Here is a 25,397-nt window from a genome sequence, read left to right as displayed (position 1 = left end):
TACTTGATTTCAAATAAGCCTAAACAGTGTATTGAATAATCTTTTTTAAACATATGTTGTTTGCATTGCAAGGTACTCAACTATTTAAGTAAAGATAATTTCACCCTTACAGAGGCTCTGAATCAACAAGCAAGAAAACTTTTCTTGAAACGTTTCCCTGACAAATTTCCTTAGAGGATTTTTACCATGCATTACATGTCCTAATTCACATGTACAGTTCACTCAGAAAATTTCTCCTGATTTTGTAGATTAAATGACATCTTCAGATGTTCCTGTCAAAATGAAACAAAAAGTCAAGAAATATGCCACACGTATCTCACTCTGTGAAGAAAAAACAGAACCACCTGCCTTGAGGGATTGCTATATTGCTTTTTAATGCAAGACTTTTTCACGTTAATTGGACGTGAATGAAATTCACCATATTTATTACTTGGCTTTAGAGTATCCCCTCTCGCCTGTTTGCGAGAGATTCAGTACATTCCGCTGCGATGCATTTTCACCCCGCGACTCCGCAGGTCATTCTTGTCAGATCTGATCACGAAAATCCTCATCGCTGGCAAAAACATCGTTGCAAGATGTTATATTACGGATGATGGGATTGGTCGACAGAAGTGCCTTTTTCAGCGGAATTATTCATAAGGAAGTCTTAACACCTGCCGGTAAATTGTCTGTGATTCTAGAGACAGATTGGGGATGGGGCTAGCAGGTGGATAGACTAATGGAATGTGTGACCTGGGTACATCAAAATATTCAAATGTTCAAATCAACATTTCAGATCTAGCATCAGCTAATCAACTATTAAAGATCTCTGATGATATTTTTGTGTGATATTTGTCTGAACAAAAAAAAAAAAACTCGATTTTTGCAGCAAACCCCTAACTGACTGATAAATGTTAAAGAATATCATTGCATGCATGTGACCATTACAACCCACTAAATGAAAAATAGTTTTGGTTTCTTCAAACTATCAATAAAAACCTTGATATTAAATGTTTTAAAATCACACTCACATTAGGAGCAAGTTTACTTGAAATGTGACGTATTTTTGCAGATTGTGAAGGTTTCTAGAATAAAAATTAAAGTGTCGTTATTTTAAGAAACAACAATAACAAGTAGTCTACAAAGACTATACTTAAACACTATCCTTACAAAAGTTCACACTTTAATTCTCCTCAAAATATTGTCAGCACCCTAGGCAAAACATAATACAGTTTTCCATCTACTGAAATTGTATTTCATTTTGTCCACAAACAAGCAACGCCATGGGTATTAACTTTGCGTCTTTACCGCAATCAATGAAAGCATGCATATGTAATGCTCTTCATGCCCTGGAGTATCATTAGCTTTATAGGGTTTACATTATAAACAGGGTCTGGGTTCAACAGTTGCGCTGAACGCTAAATTGTCATCGAGCTGTGCAAAAACAACCAACTGGTTTATTTAGCTAGGGAAGCTGCTAATTGTGGCTATATGTATTTTTTTGTAAACCATTGACATTTCTTTGTCTGTGTTTCAAGTGTGATTTAGAATTTAATACGTATTACTTAATTGCAATATTGGCAATTCCTAATAGATCCGAATAAAATAAAAATTCACACTTTTAGATTTATTCTTTTTCAATTTTTCTCACTCCCTTTTGTCATTGCCTCAGTGCCCCCTAAACAAAGTGCCCCTCAAAAGCTTACTAGCCTGTGTACTGCCTGTACATCCCCTTTCTTCTGCTGAAGAAAAAATTCCATATCTCTTAAAAAAAAGAAGACATTTGTGTTGTTGTTTTGACAATTCCTTAAAATAACAAACTTCTTCTTCAATTTAAATGATAGTTATGTTGTCAAGGTGGAAAAAGCATCAATTCAAACTTGTTATTTCAATATTTTCAATCAGTTATAAAATCATTTCTTCCATTGAAAATGAGATCAAGTGTATTTGTATTAAAATTAATTTGTAATTTTCTTTTCTTTTCTTTTCAGTTACTCTTTATGATAGTACAAGGTTTGCCGATCTAGGCTGGACTACGTATCCAGTTCTCCCAGGTGATGATACATTTGGCGGGGTAAGTTTTATCTTTCTTTCTTTTTCTCAAAGGAAAACAAATCCCCCAAAACAGCATCAAACCCCAAAACAAAATATTTCCTCCACAGGAAATGAAAATTGATACTTTGTATTATTCTGTGTTTAACTCCCTCCCTGCTCACAGCAAGCATTAAAAGAAATACACTCAGCTAAGAAATAATACATTGTATTTGTTTTGTAGCAAACTTACTTCCTCTAGATGTAATACAAAAGGATGCACCAGTCATAACATTATAGTTTATGTTTGTGAAGTCTGGGTTGTTGTGCACAGTACAATAAATGCAGTCAGTGTGTCCACAGCATGTGTGGACAGTTCACGTCAAAGTCAAGTTTGCATTGTGTGAATGCTGGCCTTTGCTGTAAAGTAAGCAGATGGTTCCCAAGTATGTGCACAGTAGCTAGAGACTGAAATTCACCTTGGCTTATACACAGCAATTGAAAAAAAAGCAAACACAATTAGATCCCTCCATGGAACAAATAGAAACCTCTGATGAATAATATATGCTGTTAACAGTAATGTAAGCACAGTTCGTGAATACTTTAGGTCACTTGTGCCAATTTAACACTCCGGCTACCGTTAGGGTTAATATTTGCATGTTGACCGTGTCCACTTTAAACAGGTTCCAAGTTCTTTCAGCATGAAAACCAGCTTGACCTTTACAGACTGGTCTTATTAAACAGGTGCCTGTGGGCAAGACAGTACCTTTAACCTGGTGTTTTGCACCTTGAGCTTACATCTGGGGCCGTGCTGTCTATACTTGCTGCTCTTCCTGAGCTGTTGTAAGGCAATAAATACTTGGAGTGTGCTCCAAGCCTATTCTTTTTCCTGTGCTGTCACAGAAAAAGGGCACTTACATCACGGACTGGCTACTGTGAATGTGCGTGCACAGTAATGGCCATGGTCAATGAAAAGCTGGTATTGTCAGTACATATGTGGGCCTGAGGTCTATGTTTACTGCATTTGGGAGAAATAAGCCATATAGTGAATTGAAGAAAACAAAACAAAGCGTGTATTTGTACTATCACTGTACTGTTCATAATCAGATTCTTTTTAAGCCAGGTTCACCTCACTTTTCAAAGTATAGCTTATTTCATGAATGATCATTTACCTTGATTATTTAGAAATAGTAACTGATTTTTGGGCTTTTTCAGAAATAATTTATTATTTCGCTTTTTCAGATATGAAACTTCACAAAATAATTATTCATTTTGTCCAATCTAAAATGCGAATGTCTTTTGCATTTAGTATGCATGAGGACATTAATTGTTGATATGTTTGATCTGACGGCTAACGTTTATTCCTGACAAACTTAAGATCAGAGTTCAAGACGGAGTTGATAAAATGAACATTCCTTATCGATGTATAAACAAGTTGAAAGACAAATTTGATTCGGTTGATTTCACCGAAATGTCATCAGTTTTTTTCTCTCCCCATAACTTGGCCCCCAGATTTCTGTCCATAACTGTCCCTGTGCACGTGTCTAAAGGCACAGTTTTACGGTAATAATTTTTGTTCCGTTAGAGTGGCTTTTTCCCGGGGGGCACGGCAGATATGTAAAGTGATCGTGAATGCTTGGACATATTGCGACGTTTGTTTGCATGCAAATTTTTCATTTTCTGTTGCTGTTATTTAAAGCCAGTATTGGCTCGCTTGGATCAGAGAGTGTCAGGTCTTGATGTAAGGTCATGAGTGGTAGGTCAAAGCAGATCAAGGTTTAATTTCGAAGTTTCTCAGTGGTGTTCAGGGACAAAAATGCATCCCATTATAGTGTCTTTGAGTTTTCAGTAAAAAGGACTGGATGCAAAATTCTAAAATAAAATGTGTGAATGTTTCAGCACAGAAGCTTTCAGTTTATGAAAAACTGTGATAATTTTTCAATACAGCTTTTTCAATTAGTTGGTTACAATCACAGTTCATCCCATTTCCTTGTTATTCTGCCACACGTTTTTGTTGTATGCCTGTGATAAAGATAAGAAGTAAGAACTTGTTTTATGATTGGATGTATTGTCAGTAACTAATTCAAAAGTATAAGAGATGTGAAGTTTGCATCGGGGATAAAGAATGTTAATTTTGGTTTTTACCCATACACCGATGTGTGTTAGCTCAGTTCAAAAGTATTTTTTAGTGAGATTACATGTAGGTGAGCACAAAGGCTTGCTTTTTGAAGGATTTAATTTTGTCTCTGCCCAAGAAAAGACTTGGTCTCATGGTCAACTAATTAAGTTGGGGAAGCAAAGCATGTTTGATTAATTTGTTTATGGTTTGAGATGAAAATAAATGACATTTGTCATTTCAAGCAGCTGTTGTTAGTGAAAGTTACACGTCTCCATGTTCAAAGAAAGTCGCAAAAAGTGAAAGAAATGAATTTCGGACTGCAGCTAGAAAATTTGAATGCTGTTTTATTTATCAGTCAGTATACTGTATCATTTTGACTACATTGTGCTTTTATTGATAGTACAAAAGGCAAAAGTGCTATACGATCCAAAATGGAGTCATTGTTTAGTCTCTGCTCCAGCAGTTTCCCACCCTTGAAGTGGGGTAATGGACCGGTGCCAATATTTATGCCTAAATAGCTTTGTGAGATCAGGAGAACTGATGTAAAGAACTGAATGATTTGCAATGTCTAGACCAGAGACTGGTCATAAACATAATACATGTAAATTAACTCATTATCCACAGTGAGCGGTTGGTAAGGTTTGGGGCTGACATTCCTGAGGTCTGTCATGGACAGGCTTACATTTAAAGGGGCAGTCCTTCTATTTAAAAGTGCATACTTTACTTCATAGGTTATGTACATGTAGGCCTACTTGTATGGTTCATGAATTCAGAAAACTATTTGTATACACGATGAGCATCTTCTCATCTTGTGGCTATTATAAAACAACCAATCAAACAATATAAAAGCAAAGTATTAAATTACATCTTGTCAGGAAAATTTTGAAAGGATTTTAAAAGATGGGTTCCAGTTTTTCACATGTTTGGTTGAAATGAGAAACAGATGAAACAAACAATTGCTATTCTGCTTTGAATTCAAGCTTTATGAGAAATTACACAAGTTTTGTATTTTCTTCCCCCATGGTTATGCTATGTAACTCTACTATATCGGACCTTTAAGCTCATGAACATTGTTTGTCGATGCTAACTGGTTGAAGTACTGCCTATCTTTATGACTTCAGCCATTGAACAGAAAGATGTTGATCTTATTTAGGCTCAGAATGGTAACCTGAGCTTTCATCAATATATTTATCATAACAGTGCCTCATGTGATATAGACTGAGACATAGCTAATGGTCCCGGGTAAAGTTACAGGATTGTATTTGCAGAGGATGAAGTTGATTGTAGGGTAACGTTATTGTAGGGTCTAGATTTATTATAGCAGATATTGTAGCCGAGTTATGAAAAATTGATTAGAATGTAGGATTTAGGCTATAATCATCTTCAAATTTGGAGGTTATTGATACTGTCAGCGGGAAAATGTTAAAGTGCTTTTTATTTCTCAAAATGCTGTTCCAAAGTAATCTGATTGAAAAAATATTTCAATGAAATGACCGAAATTGAACTTTTGTGAACAGACCAGGATAATTTAGCTGAACAGACAAACTGGATCAACCACAACCTATGAAATTATTACAAACTTCCAGTTCCAATGCTGTGTCTGTGAGTTGACCCAACCTCCCAGTCTCACCAACTTGGTCAAATTCCCAAAAGGCCTAAATCACAGTAAAAAATGCCTCAGGAATATTTATCTTTTTGGTTTTTCCTCCAGATTTGTTTTCTGGTGACCCCAAGCATGATTAATTCCCTTTCAATTTGAAATTATTGAACCTCCTGATAAACCCAATCACGCATGGATAGCCATACTGGTCATAGCCCTCTTCCAGCTTGCCAACACCGCTTCTGAACCATATCACCAATCAGGAAACCATAGAGCTACATGGTGGTAGTACAGTTCAGGAAAAACCATCATAAAAAACCCATCCAGCAGTAATTGTAACCCAAAACGTGTTCAGACTCAGAGTGAACCACAGAAAGAAAGCCTAGTAATGGTTTAGTACAAACCAATAAATTTATTTTCAAGGCAACTGTGTCAGAACTGAACAATACCACAAATCAAAAAAGCGAAGACCCATGTACATCATGTTAACAATCCCCTTCATCATCCTAACAATCCCCTTCTCAGAAAGAAAAAAAAAAGGAAAGAAAACAATGATGCAGGTGTGAATGTGAAGAAGAAACCATAGCAAACTTTTTCTCAAGGAGAGCGTAAAACATAATAAATATGGAACCCCAAAACAATGCCATAAACTGAAAAAAAAGATAAAACCCCTGGGGTGATAAAAAACCCAAGGATTGACGAAAGAGGTGTCTGGGTTTTGTTCAGATAAGCCTGATATTTCTCAGCCAGGCAAGGGAGGGGAGCCTGCCCTTGCCATGAAGCCACTTAAAGACAGGTGGGCAATGTCACTATTCCTTAACACCCTGTGGAATGAAATGTTCAAGTACACTTGATGGGAGTCCGGTTGAAGCATGGAGGACGGTACCACTGAGTGCTGCCCTGATGCTGACAATTCATAAGTTTACCATCATGTGAATAGCCTTTGAATTGGAGAATCTTTGATTGTGCCTGCTCAGTGTTGTTCAATAAATAGTTAATGTATGTTTTAGATATGGTGACCAGGCCGAGCCATAGTGAAAGCCACAGCTAGCCAAAGCCATTAGTTTGGACAGGGCTTTAGTTGGACTAGTCTTTCAACACATTTGGGTTACCATTACCAATTATTTCATGAGCCATAAAACCTTCAGTGGAGGGATGGAAATTGAAATAATAACCCCATCCTCCAAGTTTATGACCATTAGTCAAAGGCACGGAAATCACAATTTCAAGTGAACTTGGATTTTTTCTTAGTCTAATCAAAAAGAGTTCAGTCCTTATTTTTTGAAGCCATTTAGACCTAGATCAGAAGAATGTAGAACAAGGCTTCAGTTACGTGTAGTGAACCCCTTAATTGTGATCCCAGAAATGGTTCTTGGGGGAAGACCATTGCCCTCAATGTTTAGTATAGTAGGGGAGTGTTGAAGGAGCAATGGCTGACCCCTTGCTCCATGTAAACCAACACTTCCTGTCCAACAAATAACCACTCAAATCACCATCAGCAATCACCTGTACAACCCCAAGAAAAACAGTTGCACAATTTTACACTTAAAATATTGAGCTGTTTTGTTATAAAACAGGTGTGTTTCTTTTGCACATTTATCAAAGCTGTCAACTTGGGGCCAAATTTGTCATTGAGTCATCACTCGCCAGTGGAGAATACCTGTTCAGGATTGAGAAACCCACTTCTGAATGAAATTCTTTTAAGATTACTATGTAACAGAATCTGATAAATTATCTCTCTGTTGGATACCAGTTGGAATCTTGGAATTCCTCATTGTTCACTTAATTTTGCATCTGTTTTTTAACCACACCAGATAATCTAATTGGTACCTTTTGCACAGCCTCAAGTAATACTGAAAATGTGATATTAATCATTTTGTGGGTTGGTGGTATTGTTGAGAAAAATACAACAACTTCCCAGCATGGTTTCACCAGTGGCAAATTTGGCTGGAATTTAAAATTAAGAGTCATGCTTTCAGAAACTCTTTTTGAATGGGCATTTTATTTTTTACTTTTCTCGGAAGTCATCAAAATCTGTCCAAACACAGTGAATAAATCAACAACCGAAAAGGTCATAGTGGTTTTTATAATATCCAAAGACTAAACAATAGTATTTTTTTAATGATTGTCTAGTTGCAAACAATTGAAATCAAAACACTTTTGTTCAAGACGAGACAGAGCTCTGGAGGATTTGCAACCTTGTCTGTATCCTTTTGTATTCTTGATTTATCTTGTTGACATCAGGTGAAATAAATAACTTTGATGTAGCCATTTTGTCCAATTAGGAATGTCCATTGTTGACCGTCATCAATCAAAGGCAGATTCATCCTTGCTAGATCCATCAGTTTGATGAATTGCTTTTGGTTCCAGAAATGGATTATCTTTATCGCAAGCCTTGACTCGAACCCTCACCTCCCAAATTCCTCACAAATAAAAACCTTTCCCTGAGGATGTATTCTGTAACCTCTCACCCCATACTTAAAAAAATAACCATCCAGTGTACCATCAAATACCAAACAACCACTTCAGGAGATGTTAACATTACTAGAAGTCAGCAGTTTTTAAGAGTAACATGAATGATTTGTAGCATACTAAACTTTGGCCAAAGCCATCACAAGAGGGTATCCTTGACCCTGGTGTCATTGGACCCTTTCCCCCTCATTTTTTAATCCCAAGATATCTTGAAACAATATTTTTTGTTGGTAACTGGCTGGCAAGAGTGGAATGTCAGACTTTGCCCGTGAGAAGAGTTCACAAGTTAAGTTCAATAAGTCAAGCGTAAGTTATCCTAATGGTGGGGTAAATCAGGGGAGAAAAGTAATTATTCTCAAGTACATTTGAGAAGGACGACTGCTTATAATGCCTCTGGATCTAATTCAAAACCAAGAATTAAAACTGATCAAACTTGTGATCAAACCAATATGGGACCAGTGAAACAGTTTCAACATGCATTCAATATCTATGAAATCTAGCCTGGGTGGTTGTTGTTCTCATTGTATCCCATAAAGCGTATTCCAACCAAAGGCTAACCAGCTTCCGATTGAGCTGATTGTGTTTTCCTTTTGTGTAGGCCAAGGATGCAAGAGGGCCCTTAATAGTCCGAAGTGTCAAATCTAACAATAAGCTTGAGATATTTTATGATGTGAACATCTAAAATGGTATTTGGATTTCTTTGTCTGTCGGCTGGCTCCAGAGTATTTCAAGCTGTTCTGGCGTAACTAAGCCAATCCTTGTGTTAATTAAGGGGATGATTGTGCAGTTATAGCTGCTATGTTGGCATTCGGAGGCCACATTTAGCTCAGTTTTCTTCACCAGGAAGGGATAAATTTAACATTTTCTATAAGTGTGATTTATGAAAGTGCTTTGATGGATGGCAGGGGAGATTACCCCCAAAATATCCTTGATATTTTGATTGTTAATACCTTCTTTTTGAAATTTGTCCTTTTGTGAATTGTGGTTTAGATGTCCTCCAAAGGATACCAAAACACTCCCTGAATTTTTAAATGTGAAATTTGATGGCGTGAAATTCCAATGGATAGCCTGTTGTGTTATACTTGTTAAGTTACAGAGTTGAAAACTATGTCGGTGCTGTCTTCCCTTGAAGTTTGGTTTCAATATGAACCTTTTTCTTCATCGGTCCTATTTTCTTAAATATTTATAATGAGTTTGTACAAACAGTAAATACTACTGATTGAAAGGATCTTTGGTCAATAATCAAAGTCAGAAAGAATATCTCTTGATATTGAGAATTTATGAAGTTTGTGGCCTATTTTGTGGTCATTTGTATTTGTAACTGTAATTTTGTGGCCGCTGTACACCTAATTTGTAATATCATTCTGTCTGCATGAATCAGCCAAAAATCATGAGTTACTAAGATTTACTACCACACAGATTATTAGCATGAACCAGTTCTGAGCACTGGCGTGACTCCCCTGGATACCGACAGCGTGCCAAATCATATTTCAAACAAATGCACCTGCTCGACGACAGGGGTTCTGATTGGGCAATTTGAACCGATTGATTTGCGTTGGGACCGGGCGTAATTAGCCAAGGTGCAACTCAGCGGGTGCCGTGTTTTTTTTACTCTCAACCACAAGTCTCGGTTCTTTTTGGAATGTGGAGTGATTTTCACTTGTCTTGTTACAGGATGCTGAGCTGGTCTGGGTACACAGGTTCATCATCTGGTAGGCCTACATGCACATATGCACTTTTGCTCTTTTGAGCAAAAGTGAAATCTTGAAACCTCTTGTCAAATTTGTACAAACATAAGCTTGTTAACTTCTAGCCAAAACATTCTGTTAACCTTTACTTCTAAAACAAAAATCGTCTTGGTTCATGTGATTTTACCATGAATATTTTTTAAGATGTTGTTGAGATTACCATTATATATCTTTTGCCAGGTAGAGCTTGTTTTTTAGATTACCAGTAAAATCGAATAAACATACGTTTGCTACAAGTGCAGGGATAGTTATTCGCCATAAATGCGACTTTCAGTGTCATTTTACTTTTCCTGAAATAATTTAGAGGAACAAGATTGAATTGCCATATAGCATGCAAAACAAAATGATCAGGCATTGTTTGACTTTCCTTATCAGCAGGTGCAGACTTTGCAATTGCAAAACACATCAGATTTACAGTCGGGTACAAATCAGACCCATTCATAAATGTTCAAAAAGGACCACATCCTCTCCTGCATAATTTTCACCGTTGATGAGCGCAACTCAATGAACTATCTGTATTCGGTATTCTTCTCCTCCTAAAATAGAGAGGAAAAAACAAGATTTTTGTTTCCCTAGAGGCGTTTTTGCTTTCTTCAGGGGTCCAAGCCAAAGAAGAGATCAGCACGCAGCTGCATTTTGTCTACGCATTGCCACTTCCCTTTTCTGTTGCATTTGGACGAGGGAGCGCTAATTGTGGGGTCAGTTTAGCCTAGGGGAGCGAGTGCGGAGTTTGGATTGTGATGTTGCCTTGTGCTGTAGTTGCAGCAGTGGGCTACAGATTCAATTACAATGCGCAACCCCTGTAAGGCATGACCTCTGGAGGTCAGCTAGTGTCACATGTTGGACTCTATTCATTTTAGGCCTATGTTGGGGAAGATGGCATGAGGATATGCAAGGAAGAAAAGTTGTTTAACCTGTGGAGTTCTCTATTCAAGATGAATAAAGAGACAGGGCTGGATTTCACAAAGAGCTAAGATTGATCTTAAGTGTGAAGCAATCTTAAGTGTTAAGCAAATTTTTATGTCTAGATACAAATCCATGACAACTCGTCTCAAGATGAATCTGTGTGCTTTGTGACATCATGGAGCAATCTTGAAATCCATCCTTGATCTGTTGATATAACCTCACTTTGGCTTATCAACACTGAAGGTCACTTGAGTGTATACAGCTTTATGTAAATAAACACAAGCGATAAGCCTGTCTTAAATATTCCAGTCTGTAATTAAAACTAAGGTAGTAATGAAGAAGAAACAACTTGTTTACCAAACCAGTAACATGTTTCGAACATGTGAAGAGTTGGGTAAAAGAAATAGATAAGTTGATAATTTTGGCATACAAAAAATATTATTCAATACATTGTTGGCACACCCATAAATCTGTTGACCTTCTGTTGATGTTCTGTTGGACTGACAAACTTGTCTCATCACAGAAAATTGTAAATCAATTCAAAATTTTAGGGCATAAGTGGTGAAATGCAATACTTTAAAAGCTTTACACTTAGGTACAAACACCCACATGAAGACATTGAAACGTCAACAACTTTTTCAGGAGTTTTTTGGACCGATAGATTGAAGTGTCTTTGAATATGAGATCAATGGCTGTCTCAGTGGGTCACCTGACCTTCCTGTTATCAGATTCTTGTCTTGGGGTGTGTACCACCCATTGTCTGACAAGGCTGGTACCCAGCATGATCAGCTGGGTCACTGATCAGTTCATACCCTCATGTATTTACATTACAAGCTTCTTGATTGATCCCATTTAGGTCATGTTGGTGATAAAAGTGCAGACAGAAAACCCCAATTGTGACAGGTTTTGTGCACTGTTCGGTTGTTGTGTGTACCCACTACTTGTATTAGTTTTCTATATGAGAGGACATTTTGTCAGGGAAATATACAGTCCACTTCAGGGACTCCCTTTCCATGTACATGTGTAGGCCTACCGGTTAAACCTACAAGTGATAGGTCTATAAAACTATAGTTTACAGCAATGGTTATTAAATGCTAATGATGACAACTTCACTTTTCACATTTGGAAACAGAGATAGCTCATGCGCTGTCTTGGGATTTAACAGTAACAAAGTACCCTCTAAGATCAGTACAAAGACATATCCACAACCATTGTCATTTATTAATTTCAGTGGTTTTAAAACTGGAATGAAGTTGTCCTCTTTATTAGAATCAACCACTAAGGATGATTCAGAAGTTGACTTTGTCTCGCATGATGTGGAATTTTTTATTTCAATGGAAAACAACTCACCACTGAAAAATAAATATTAGTTTTGGATTACTTTAAAAGAAACAACAAAGTTTCATTCATTAGTTATCATGGGTGGTATTTTTTCATAGATTTAAAGAAATGATTCAGCCAAAGCTCCTTGACGATTCTTCATAACCTCAAAGCAAAGCCATGAAAATATTTATGTTATCTTTTGTCAAATGACAAAGGGAGAGTTATTGGTGAGAAGTCTGTTTATCTAGTCTTTTGTTAAACCACCTTGTCTCCTCAGTGATTGTTAGTACTTCCCCTTTGTGGGATGTATCATTCGGCCCTAAACATTGGACAACTTCCTTAATACTTCCGTTGGTGATCTGTACGCAAAAGTATGGTTTTGAGACTTTCTGCTGAACGACCCCAAGGTTGGAGAATCCTTGGTTATGTCTTAAGAGGCTATCAAGTACTGTGTCAGGGTCATGCTAAATAATTGAGGCATGTTGTCTGATGGAAGACAACCAATGTTTTTTCTAGCCTTGCAGCTTATTTAGATAGTTAGGTTCATTAGAGGTGTAATTGAAATATCTTTACAATACAGGGTTGTTCTATCAGTAGCTTTATTTTGAGTATAGGGGAAATTCGTCAGGTTAATTTTTTTATGATGACTTGAAATGTTATGATATTTTGGATTGACTGTTTTGTCTTTGATATTGTAATATTTTTTATTTGGAGTTAATGTAGGGCAATGTAGGAAATTCTCCATCTTTAAAATTGTTATGACTTTTTGGACTTGGGGATATCTTCCTTGGTCTTCATAGTGTAGTCCTGGTGTAGTTTTTAGTGCAATGTTTGTTGATAAACAGAATCACTGACCCCAATAAATTTGTCTTACGCTTTGGAAGTTTTCTCAATACCTTTCAAACTGTCATAAAACATTTTCCTACCATGTTAACCGAACCATGTAATGTGTATTTTATTTATCAGCAAATACCCAGAATGGAAAATGGGGAATAAAAGTGCAAGAGGCTTGCCGGCTTTGAGTTGAGAACGTGCTCAGGACACCCTTTAAAAAGTAATATTGGATTCACACCAACTACAGCACTCATTCACAGAATCTACGTAACCCTTATGTGACTCAGTGAGTCATTCATGCTGAACCCTCTGCAGATGCTCTAACATGAGCATTATTTGGAATTCAGAGGGTCGCAAATTGTCCGCATAATGATGCTTCTTCAGAATTTATTTCGGACAATTGTTGGAACTCCACTGAGCCCATTAGGCCTACATGCACATCAAGTTTGCCTAAATCAAGCCATCAATTCATTTCAGGGAAATGCAATCAAGATTCATCCCACCTACAGTTTTACAAGAACAAGGTGTTTTGGTGCAAAAAACCAAATCATACAAAATCAGGAATTAGTTACAAAAAGAGAGAAAGTAATAGTCTGTAGTTTTGGATTTCTAATGATGTTGTTCAGAGTTTGTTAAATTCAGAATTGTAACTTTTTTGTTTGGGGGGGGGGGCTGTTCCAGGTCCAAAGGGGGGACCTAGCCCATCAAGTCATTTTCACGATGTGTAAAATTATTTTGTAAAATCTCATCCCTAAAAAGTTTGTAGGAATTTATAAAACTGTGAATTTAGCTATATACTTTCACACTGACAAATTACGTTATCATGATTTTGTCTTAGGTGATGAAGAGCTCCAAACCTGTTCACGTTTTGATGTATAGGCTTCTGTACATACATGTATATGTATACTTGTACTTTCAACAGTGTACTGTAATTCCAATAAATTATCGCACCACTTCAAGGTACTTGCCATAAAAAAAAGGCTCAGGAAACCCTGTAAAGGCTGCCTAATTATTGCGCAAATTGCAGTTACCAGGGTAACTGATAACACTACATTTGCCTTTGCTGAATGGCAATGTTTATTTCATATGTGATTTATTGTGATGTTGATACTAAAAGGTACCACCAATCAGGGACAAAAATAAAGTCAGTGTGAATCATAGATACTGTGTATTTAAAGGTCTTGGATTTTGATGAACGGAAGATCCAGATTGGAAGATTGGAACATTTTATATTCTTGGCTCTGTTTAGAAAATGATACTGCAGGGATTTGAAATTTGAATATTACATGACCATTGATTTGATTTCTAGGCCATGTTTATTTATATAGATGTTTACGTTTTTATAAGATGGCACCTTCAATGATGGATGGATAGACAAACTGACAAACACAACACAAGATGAATAAATATCTAATCTGTAGGCTTTGATTTATGTGCATGTTCTTGTGTAATGCTGTGAGTGAGCGCTATGGATTGTTTAAAATTAATGTACACTGTCCTTCCTTTAGCCACTATCCTCTACACATGTAGGCGCCTACATCTCACAGGGTTGTCAATATGTCTGAAATTAAGGATTTTCTTTGTTCTTCCGAATTTCCTGTCACAATTTATTTTATTAGCATTGCCATTGGTTTTGTAGTCAATCACAAACTGAGGGCATAATCAAACCTTGGTCAAAACTCTGATCCTTTTTGTTTGAGTTTGGTCATAGAGCAAGGCCCAATGGTCTCATGGGTAGACACTGGACAGCCCACCTCTCCCTACAGAAGCCCAACTTGATAATTTATTGAAAGACAAACTGACAAAAACTACAAGCCCAGACAAAGAGAATAACCACTGCATTCCCTGTAGACATTGTATTAACACATCAGCATCAATCAAACATCTGAGATGCTACATTAGGACATTCCTTTGAGCCACCTTTAAGATTGATGTCAGAGTACATTGCTAGAGCAGGGGTAGATAACCCTGAAATCCTTTCAAAAGGTATCAGATGAAATACCTCAAAGTGCTTTCTAAAATGCCTTGGTCTATAGTGGACAAATTTCAATCAGAAACTTCTCAAACAGTTGAGATTGTTTGATAGTCAAGAGAATTAACTTTTGGTTTTTGGTTTCCCCTTATATAAGAATTCCATAAAATTGTCTGTGAACCTCCTGAAGTGTAACATCTAAGAGACTCCAGGTCTCAGTAAAAGGGAAACCCAGACCCGCCAAGCCATTTTCCCCAGGAACTTTTACATTAATTAAATCCCATCCAGGCTGCCAGTTTTATTTTTGGTTTGCTTCAAGTATCATTACTTCAAATGATTTTGATTAACAAAATGTTGTCTCTAAAGAATAGAAATGATAAATCAAATCTAAATTTCTTTCATCCACTTCCACTATATCACTCTACTAGGGTATACGATTTCATTTTTGAGACAAAAAAATAAAATCAATTTTCACTTGTAAATCCCTAGCGTGATACATGTAGTGCATAGAAGATAACATTGATCTTGAATTAATGAAGATGAGTGACCCCCGACAGATGTGTGGCATTCAGGAGTTATCATTCATCTTTCTGTCATCATTATGTTCATTTATTCAGTGGATAGGAGGATTTCCTGTCTTGGGTTGGGGTTTTACAAAATTGATGCTTCTGTTGCGGAAATGCAATGTAAAATTCAGAATGTTTAGAATAAGTGAGTATGAAGATGGCCACATCTTGTACATATTATTCTGAAATATGTTGTTGGTAATCAGAAAATATTGCCACAATTGTCATTATTCAGGCCTGGACTTCCATGTCGTAGTGGGCAGACCTAATTTTGTGATTATAAATGAATGGCCCAATTTCATAAATCTGTTAAACAGATTATGGTGCTGCTTACCAAGTTTGTCTGCTTCTCAACACAAGCACTAAACATTTCATATTATTTTGGCTGTAAACCTGTTTCTGTTAAGGCAAGCTACTTATGAAATTTTACACAGAATGTCATTGAGAACATTCTAAGGGACACCAAGGCCAAAATCAAGGCAATAAAGAGGCATTATCAAGGCAATGACCTTCAAGCTTTATGTTTTTCCAGGCTCATTGTAAGAATTACATATTATTATAAATCAAGACAGGAAAATAAAGACCATCTTGTTTCAAAGATTGCAGTATTTCAAACATTCATAATTTTCATTTTAAATTTGTTGATGAGATGATGAATTGGTATATATAGATATTTTTTTTAAACAATCGCCACCTTCTGTACACTTGACTTTGCCAACAATATGAATAATAACATAATATCATCTCCGACTTAAATTAAATATTTCAGAATGAAAATTTTGATTTATTTGATTTGATAATGATAAAAACTTATCAGTTGCTCTCAACTGCAATTAACGTCAACTGAACATTGCTACTCATCATCACCAACTTTATCACCATCGTCTTCCCTTGACAGTGATCATGAGTGTCATTATCATATGTAGTTCCGGGGTGTCACGGTCAGCATGTGTGAGACAAACTGCCTTATCTAGGTGTGGCAATCGATCCTGCCGACCATAGCTCCTTAAAGACTTGAGGTTACTGCTTCGGCATTCCGATTTTCAAACGGATTCAAATGTTACTCCATAGATCATCTGAATAAATAAACAAAGGTGAACAGGCGTGGCACTTTAAAATCCGTAGATCCTGCACGGATTTCCAACTTCAAGGGACGGTTTGGGAGATATTAAAAGGGCCAGAGGGGGAGGAATAAGCTGCCTGACTTTAAGAAGGAAATTATTTCCACATATTATTTCCAGTAGGGGCTCTGCTCGTGGTGTGATGAATGTGGAAATGATGTGATTTGATTCACTTGGATGGAATGACATTTGGCCATCAATAAATAACGAGAAATCATTTTGCACGTCGATCTGGACGAGGTTTTTCGCCCGCCGTTGTGGATTATTTTTGTAGAGGTTGTTTGTTCCTCCAGATTGGGATTTGTATTATAATTGTGTTTCATTATGGACAGTGAGGGATACAGTATAATTCTAATTGCCAATGTCATGCCAGGGGTGAAAGTGACAAGCCCTTCTAAAGGAAATGATTTCTAAATTGTTTATTTTCTGTAAATCTCGCCATGGGTAAGGTTGCCAATTTCCATTGTGTAAAAAAAAATAAATAAAAGATCCATGTATCGCCATCTTGTTTACTGCCAAATTAGTGTAACCAAACTGAGGCTGAGAGGAAAAATAGTCTGGTGCCTTTTTCTTATTACTAGTTTCAGTATCCATTAAAGACAGTGGACACTATTGGTATTTGTCAAAGACTAGCCTTCACAGTTGGTGTATCTCAACATATGCATAAAATAACAAACCTGTGAAAATTTGAGCTCAATCGATCGTCGAAGTTGCGAGATAATAATGAAAGAAAAAAACACCCTTTTCACATGAAGTTGTGTGCGTTCAGATGCTTGATTTCGAGACCTCAAGTTCTAAACTTACCAATAGTGTCCACTGCCTTTAACAGTATGGAAGACAATAAAAAAATTAAAAACGGCGGCAGCATTGATAAACTATGGAATGATACTGTTTCATTGGTCATTCCAGTTTTATTGATTTCCACTGGGATAAAATTTTCAATTGCAAAATGCTTTTATTTTAATGCATAAAATGATTATTAAAAAAACCCATCTGTATTGCAGAAACACCACAATCAAATCCCAACAAAATTAAATAAAAATAAACTCAGCGGAGTAACAATATTTTAATAGAAAATCACATTACCTTTGGATTTATTATTGGGTAGATGAACACTAGTTTATTATCTGGGTAGAGTGAGGGAGGAAAAGAAATTGGTAATTTGATTTTGCCTTGTAGAAAGCCTATCAATGAGCAACATGATTTTGAGCTTCGAGACAATAAAACACCAGGTTCACAAATTGTGTCAAGTTTGGTCAAGTGGCGCTTGAGGTAAACATTAGAGCTATTTAGATCAGAATTCCTGTGAATAATTTAAAACCCTCTGATACAGACACTTTCTAAACTTTTCCTTCGTAAGGGATTTAGCATGAAACTGTACCCATCATATTAGGTTCCCCCTTCAAATTTCCCTTAGTCATGCAGAGATGTTTCCCAATACATTTTCATGAATTATTAACCCGAATACCTGAAAAAAATCGGACACAAAAAACCCACATTTTTAGAGGTATTTCATTGCGGCTGGCGTGACTGGGCAGCCTGCAACTTGGATTTCACATTTTTATGAATTATTCACTGTCAGGCCCTCACAGAGGCAGGGTCGCTGTTGCTTCGGTGCGAAGCTAATGCAACGCTCGGGGCGAAATAAACAGTAACTATCTGAACAATTGTACGTCCGCAGCGTTCCCCCCTCCATTCGCTTCGGAGAGCTCAATCGCCCGATGTAACCCCTTTGAAAATCCAAGCTATTCACTGCATTGTGGACCTTTCCACGTCCGATTTGACATGAAAAGGACAAGTAAACATCGTCTCATATTAAGAAAAATACAGACGTGGCTTAGACTGAAAGGGGAAGGGGTTGAAGGCGGAATGAATGGAAATATGGGAACAGTATTTATACAAGGATTTGTGAATGAAAAATAAACGCTATAGAGGGATTCAGTCTTACACCTGAAGTATAAGTGCACTGTAAATACATTTCAATTTCAATTTAATAAACACTTTGTAATTGAAATGGTGATATGTTAAAAAGTTACTTCTTAAAGCTCAATAATGTTGATTGAGAAAGTGCTAGTTGAATATTTAGTTCAGTTGAAAGGTTTTAAACAATTTTAATGAAGGGTGATTTTTAAAATTTGCATTGAGATCTTTTTAAATGGCAACTTAAAAAAATATATATTTTTTTAACATCATTGCACTGTTAGATATTTTTTATAAGCTCAGAATTTTTAGAAATTAACCTGTTTCGAAAACCTAGAAAATTGTTATAAAATAGAGCCTTATATAATAGAATGTGCACTTAATCTCGAGGTTGTGATTTTCAAATTGTTTAGGGAGTTACCTCTTCCCCTTTCGCAAGGATTTATTATGCTCTTTGCCGGGGCGATAATGTTACAGAAATATAGACCCTCTTTGCCTGCAATCCACACCGTCTAACTTAATTCACTGCGTATCAATACTTTGGCATGCATTGACCATATTATGTAGTTTTCCCTCATTTTAGGCAAAATCTGACATATCCTGGCCAGTTTGGAGAAACTGTGAGCAAATAAGTTATGTATTTTCAATGACTAGCCTCATGAAGTGTGCAAAGCGTCAAGATAGTTGGTAAAACTATGGAAAAACATTGCTATTTGTATGTTTTGAGATTTAAAATTGACATAGGATTTCCAATAGTATGTTTTGCGGTCATCAAACAATGGTGAACATGTACAGGTGTATGTATTCTGTTGATAAAGGTTTGACAGTGGTGTGGACATACATGTAATAACTTGAGAACCCTGAGATGCAAAAAGAAAACTTAAAATTGCACAGTGAGTAAAAAGAGAAGAGTGAATTGAGTGTGTTTTTGTGGATGAATTGCGGAACAGAAATTTATTTAAGCAAAGTAAGGGTGGAGATTATTTCGTGGGGATAAATTCAAAACTTGGACCACAACCCAACCATCATGTAGGCCTACTAGTAGGACATTTTATGAGTAACCACCACTGTACCACATCTTTAAGAGTTACTTGATAAAACCCTTGGCAATTAGCTGTTACAGAAAGGGAGAATAACCTGTTATGAGTTAGTCAACAATAGAGGGTCATAAATGTCACTTGCTCAGAATTCCAGTCTTCCACTGCACAAAAGGCTTTCACCAGTTTGGCAAACACTGCACTGTAAAAAACTCTCACACCAGGGGGACCCAGCTTGTTCAAAGGGTGCTTAAGGGTCACTATATTCCCATCAAAACTACTCCTGTTCCCGGTGGGCGCTTAAGAAAATCATTGGCGTGTTTTTTTTCTTCAGAAGGAGTGGAAATTCATGTTCATGCATGCTGGGGAGTGCCCCAGCTTAAGCCCTGATCATCGGCCGGGATTGTGTGGCAGTGGCTGGGATAAAAACATCTTCTTAATCTGTTGGTCTCTGGAGGATATATTTGTGTGTTGAGGGGTCTGTAAAGATTAACAAAGTGGTGCTGGGTGACGATTTGTGCTTGGGAAGCTGCAGAGGTTCAAGTGTGTAAAAACCGCCATGTTATAGAATGTCCACCCCCCCCCCTGTTTTCCTAATTTTAGAAGTTTTTAAGTTCAACATTCTTGGTTCAACTTTTACAAGACCTTTTTTATTTTGCAAAATGAAACTTCTTTTCAATGAAATTGAAGAGGCTTCTAGTTCAAGTCATGAGTTGTTGTGGAGATTACAACAATGGCCACATTGGCCTCTGCACAAATCAACTTCCAAGATAATGTCCAGGTAGTTAAGAAAACTGTTATTCTTCTTCCCAGTAGAATATAGCACTGTGAAACCCATTAAACTTTTAAGGACCAGATCAAGGTTCGTAACTGTATTAGACCTGACCCCAGTCACCATAGTGTAAACAAGTCCCTCTGGTTACAATTTAAACAAATAATTCCTGCATTTCAACAAGCATGTTTGTTTTGATGATGTAAGAGGAAGTGTGGGTGCAGAATGGTGTTCATTTGATGTGACATTTGGGGTTGTTAAGTTTTTAAGGTTTTTAAGTTTAAGATTTTGTTGTCTGAAACGAAATACAAAATCACATTTTTGTGGCTCAGCAGCAGATTCTGATATGCTGATGCTTTTGTACAGTCATTGTATCCATAGGATCCTCATGAAGTTGATCTATAAATTCAGTGTAATCCCAGTGTGAACCCTTTTTGATAAAATTGTGTTAAACTATTTGTTGACTCTACTTTGACATAATTTCTCAAGGGAATGCTTAAATCTGAGGGCTTAGGCCACAGAAAGTTGGTTTTGATTCAACCAACTTTTTGCAAGTTTGGAATTTCTTTTGGCACAAAATAGTATTGATAACATCCATCATGGATTTCCATAAACTGAGTAATCCTTCCTAAAATCTACATTCTCAAGCCTCTTCTGAATTACAGTGGTGTCTGATATCGACTCTGATTTAAAACAAAATTTCCCACCATCACCTCAAGTTACCACGGTTATCTACGGGAAAATATAGCCCCTGCGGCCCTTTTGGGCTTATGTTAACATTGATCGGTTTAAGAGTGCATTTTTGCCCCGCCTCGGGCAATGCAACGCGGTAATACCAGAAACTTGTGCTGGCGACAATATTAGAAATGGTGTCTCGTTCCAGCGGGCTAGATGGCATGTAGATAACTATGCCGGATGGGTGACTGTACACCATAAGCCAATATTTTTGCAGCGGTATTTCTGCCTGTATCAAATTTTCCTCCTAATATTTCCCCATTATCGGGAGCGGTTTTCCATTAGCGGAAACTTGGGGGTGAAAGTTGCATGCCCCGCAGAGGTACGTTTGCATATATTTAAATGGGCAGCTGCTGGCTCTGTTGGACCCTGCTCATCAGACTTTAGTTACTAATTAAACCTGCTAAGAATTGCAGCTCTGGTTTGCTCTGTTATCCCAGGCAATATGTTTAAGACTAATCTTCTTCAAGTCAAAGACGCTCCCTGTCAAATCTAGGAGTTCCTTTCCTTTGTCCTGTCAGTCAATGTTAAGGGCAAGTTAATACTAGAGATGGGAAGAATGAATGTATCATGCAACAGTTTTCTGTTATGCATATTTTGAAGTGAAACAAGTTTGATGGACCCGTTTTGTTCCTTGTTGTGCAACTGAACAGATTGTGGAGATTTATAAATTCTAAAAGTTTAAAGCAATGAATTGCTTGACACTTTGTACCTGGATCTACAAAAAAATGTGCCTTATTCCCAACTGTTTGCCTTTGAAGCGCTGTGGCAGTAATGCAATAAATTTGAGGGAACGTATCCTCTGAGTTGTATAGACTCTAAATATTGTGTCAAGAATCTTCCCACCTTGCGTGGCTAATGCATATATTGCTTCAAATGGCGTTTCACTTGTCAGCAAAATTAGACATCACAAAATGAAGCCCGGAGTGCCGCGGTCATTCAACCAAACAAATTGGGAAAAAATAAAATCTTAAAACAGGTAAAGAAATTTGATTGAATTTTCATTGCGCCAAAAGTTGTTTGTCTTTGCTTCAAGTGTAAATGTAGTATTTCATCATTACTGATTGAAAGGCACATAGCTTTTGATAGTAATATGTTTTACAAATATTGAATATGAGGTGAACGTTTGAAGGATACAAAAAATAATTCTCTCGTTTTTTTTAATGAATGTTCAGCATGTCAGACCCAAATGACACTGGCCAGTTTTATTGATTCAAAATGTAAGATGCATGCAAACAAAGGTTGAAATCTTTGTTTAAAAGCTTTTGCAATATTGAATAATCAAAATGGCTTTCACCCATAAATGGTTATTCAGTAAATCAGTTTCTCAAAAAAAAAAAAAGAGAGTATGTGAGGATGAAAACTTCCAAGCATGATTACATCGCGTCCATGCAAACATTCTGTATCTCAATTATGTAAAAGTGTTGTACCTCCCACTGACACAAGTAATTCCACAAACTTAAACGACAAAATAAAGGACTGGCATTGAGTTTGAAAAAACTAATGAATACCAGAATCAAGACTCTTGCTTATTCTGTTTGTTGATGTTGTTTTCACTGACAGAATAACTTTAATTGATGAAAATTGGTTTTTGGAAACTGTATGAAGAGAGTGAAATTAGTCTCGCAAAAAAACCCAGTGGTCGTGTACACCAGTAAGTGAACTATTGGAGTATTTACCCATATTCAATTGGTTTGGGTTGAGCAAAAACATGTACGAGAGCAGAATTTCAACCTGTTACCTCCGGGTTAATGTGCCAGCAGTTTATACCAACTGAGCTATCTATCCCTATATTGGCGGTATCCTTGTTAGGGGTGCCAGTCAGAAGCCGTTCAATTGTAAATGTCGTTACATTGTTACCAATTCTTGGTTTTTATCATGGGAAGAAAACAAAAAGGGGGAAGAAAAGCAGAATACGGTTTTGATCGCTGTGCCAGGTGATAGCTCCGAAATATGACAACGAATCTTCTAAATTTTATGCATTTGATAGTGGCACTTAATTTGATAGGCTGTAGTAGTTACTTAGGGCCAAGTGTCAGAGGGAACGTCTCGCTATCGTGTGACCATAGCCGCACCTGCACATTATTACGATGAGTCAGTCGGCCGTTTAGCGCGCAATGTTTTCCCAAGTGTACTGTCTTCTTCTCTTGGCGGTGATCCTCAACCCCGTCTCGTCTCCACCTCTCCTTGGGATTGAAATGAAGGAGGAGCAATGATTGAGGACGCTGGATCCACTCAGGCCCGCTCGGCGATTAATTGCCGATGTTTAGTTAGTCCGAACATGAGCTGCATACCTACCCCTTAATATCACTCCAACGTCCCATTATTCATGATCCCAATATCGCCAAATATTGAACTGTAAAATCTGTTTTTATAATTTGATTTCTGCTGAGTGGCAAAGAACAGTTGCTTTCCCATTGAAATGAGAAGGTGATTTAATTAATATGAACTGGTGATATTGAAGTAGTGATGGAGTGCTCTCTATCAATATATAAATGGTTTAATATTTATATTTGATCCTCGCTTGATGAAAAAAAAACAGATGCGGGCTAACATATTAAGGTAGATATGTGCACATGTAATGTGTACTATACTCTATACTTGGTGTACACTTCAACCACATCACTGATCAGGATCATTTGGTTTTGATAACAAGTTTGAGTTACATAATGATTGCCAAAATACTAGACAATGGTCTGCAATGAATATGAAGCTAATGTGTAAATGTGTATGTACTGTTTCATTATTGTGCTTGTCAATTGTCAATTGTCAATTGGTTTTCAAGAACTTTTAGTTTTTACCTTTATACCCAGCTGTTTATACTATTGTGTGATTAGCACTGCCCACTAAGTACTTTCCTGCATCAGTTGGATTGAACTTCTTACTGGACAAAAAGGAGTGAATAAATATTGAATTGGATAGTTTGCAATTTTACTAACTTTTTGTCCTTCTTTTGAATGTTTCTCTTTTCAGTGGGCAGAAGTTGGATCCAGCTATGAACGCCTGTATATAGTATGTCAAGTGCGCAATCCAGACGCGAGCGATGGGTTTTGGCTGCGGATGCCATACATACCCCGCCGTCTAGGCAACCGCATCCATGTAGAGATTGACTTCACAATGAACTCCTGTACTGGGATTGACGACGCCCATCAATGTAAAGAAACATTTGAACTATTCCAAGTAGAGGCGTCAAGTAGTGATCCAAATAATCTACCTGCTTGGGCCGCTCCTCCGTATACACGGATCAAGCGTATTGCGGCCGAGACACGGTTCTCTGATACTGACTCGGATGATACTCCTCAGATCAACACAGCAACAGAAGAGTTTGCAACGTCCGCAAATGGATTCTACCTCGCCTTCCGCGACACAGGAGCCTGCATGGCCATCAAGCGAGTCCGTGTCTTCTACGAGGTATGCTCCACAAAGACGGACAATTTCGCCGTCTTTCCAGAAACGGTGACCGGAGCGGACGTAGTTTCGCTGGTGGCTGTGGAGGGGATCTGCGTCGGCCATGCTGAACAAATTGGCACACTGCCGATTGTGGCTCGCTGTCAGAAGTTTGGAGTGTGGACTGCCTTCCAAGGGTCATGCGGTTGCTCACCAGGATTCGAAGCTGAAGGACAGAGTTGTAGAGGTAAGTCGCATGTCCTATCTTAGAGAGGAAGTATAAATAACCTTAAGAAAAGAATTGAAATATATAGTGGAAATTTGTTAGAATCCTGTCCGTATATGAACAGTGCTCTCCTAAAAATAAAACAAGAGTTTGCCTCTTTAACTTATTGGAAAAACCAGTAAAATGTAAACTAATCCAGCTCTTGTTAGTTACCAAATGAATCTTTCTTCTCAATCAGTGCCTTCAGTCAGAAGTTTTCATTTTAAAACTCCTCCTTTTTAAAGACATTCAAAACCCAAATCTCTGCTAAGAAGCTATCTCGTTGACCCCCCCCCCCCATGACAAACTACAGTTGTACCACACCATGTTGCCAGCTCTCATATGTGTGTCTAGAAACATTTATGCATTTCCCTGAATCAAAACAAAAGGAAGGCGAAGAGAGAGAGAGAGCAAACACAAAAAGAACTATCAGATTTCCTAAAAAATGCATCCCAAAACTTTAAATTTGGGACCAGCCATATATTTTTTTGTTCAAACTTGATGGGCCAACTTGGCTAGATTTGTGGTACATCCATTATGTGTGAATATTGTCTACCAGACATAATCTGCTACAAAATGTATAGATTTCTTTTGTTATGGATTTTGTGTA

General features: G+C 37.3%; 1 protein-coding gene across 1 annotated transcript in view; it reads left to right on the top strand.

The window, feature by feature from the left end:
* Positions 1–25,397, top strand: part of LOC117302558 (ephrin type-B receptor 1-like) — a 162,940-nt gene that overhangs the window by 11,455 nt on the left and 126,088 nt on the right. The window contains exons 2-3 of the mRNA XM_033786533.1: positions 1,971–2,053; positions 24,109–24,769. Coding sequence (XP_033642424.1) covers positions 1,971–2,053; positions 24,109–24,769 — 744 coding nt within the window. The remainder of the gene's footprint in view (positions 1–1,970; positions 2,054–24,108; positions 24,770–25,397) is intronic.

Source organism: Asterias rubens, chromosome 18 (assembly GCF_902459465.1).
Source record: "Asterias rubens chromosome 18, eAstRub1.3, whole genome shotgun sequence".
In the NCBI taxonomy this organism is placed as follows: Eukaryota; Metazoa; Echinodermata; class Asteroidea; order Forcipulatida; family Asteriidae; genus Asterias; species Asterias rubens.
This window is presented reverse-complemented; position numbering and strand designations above follow the sequence as displayed.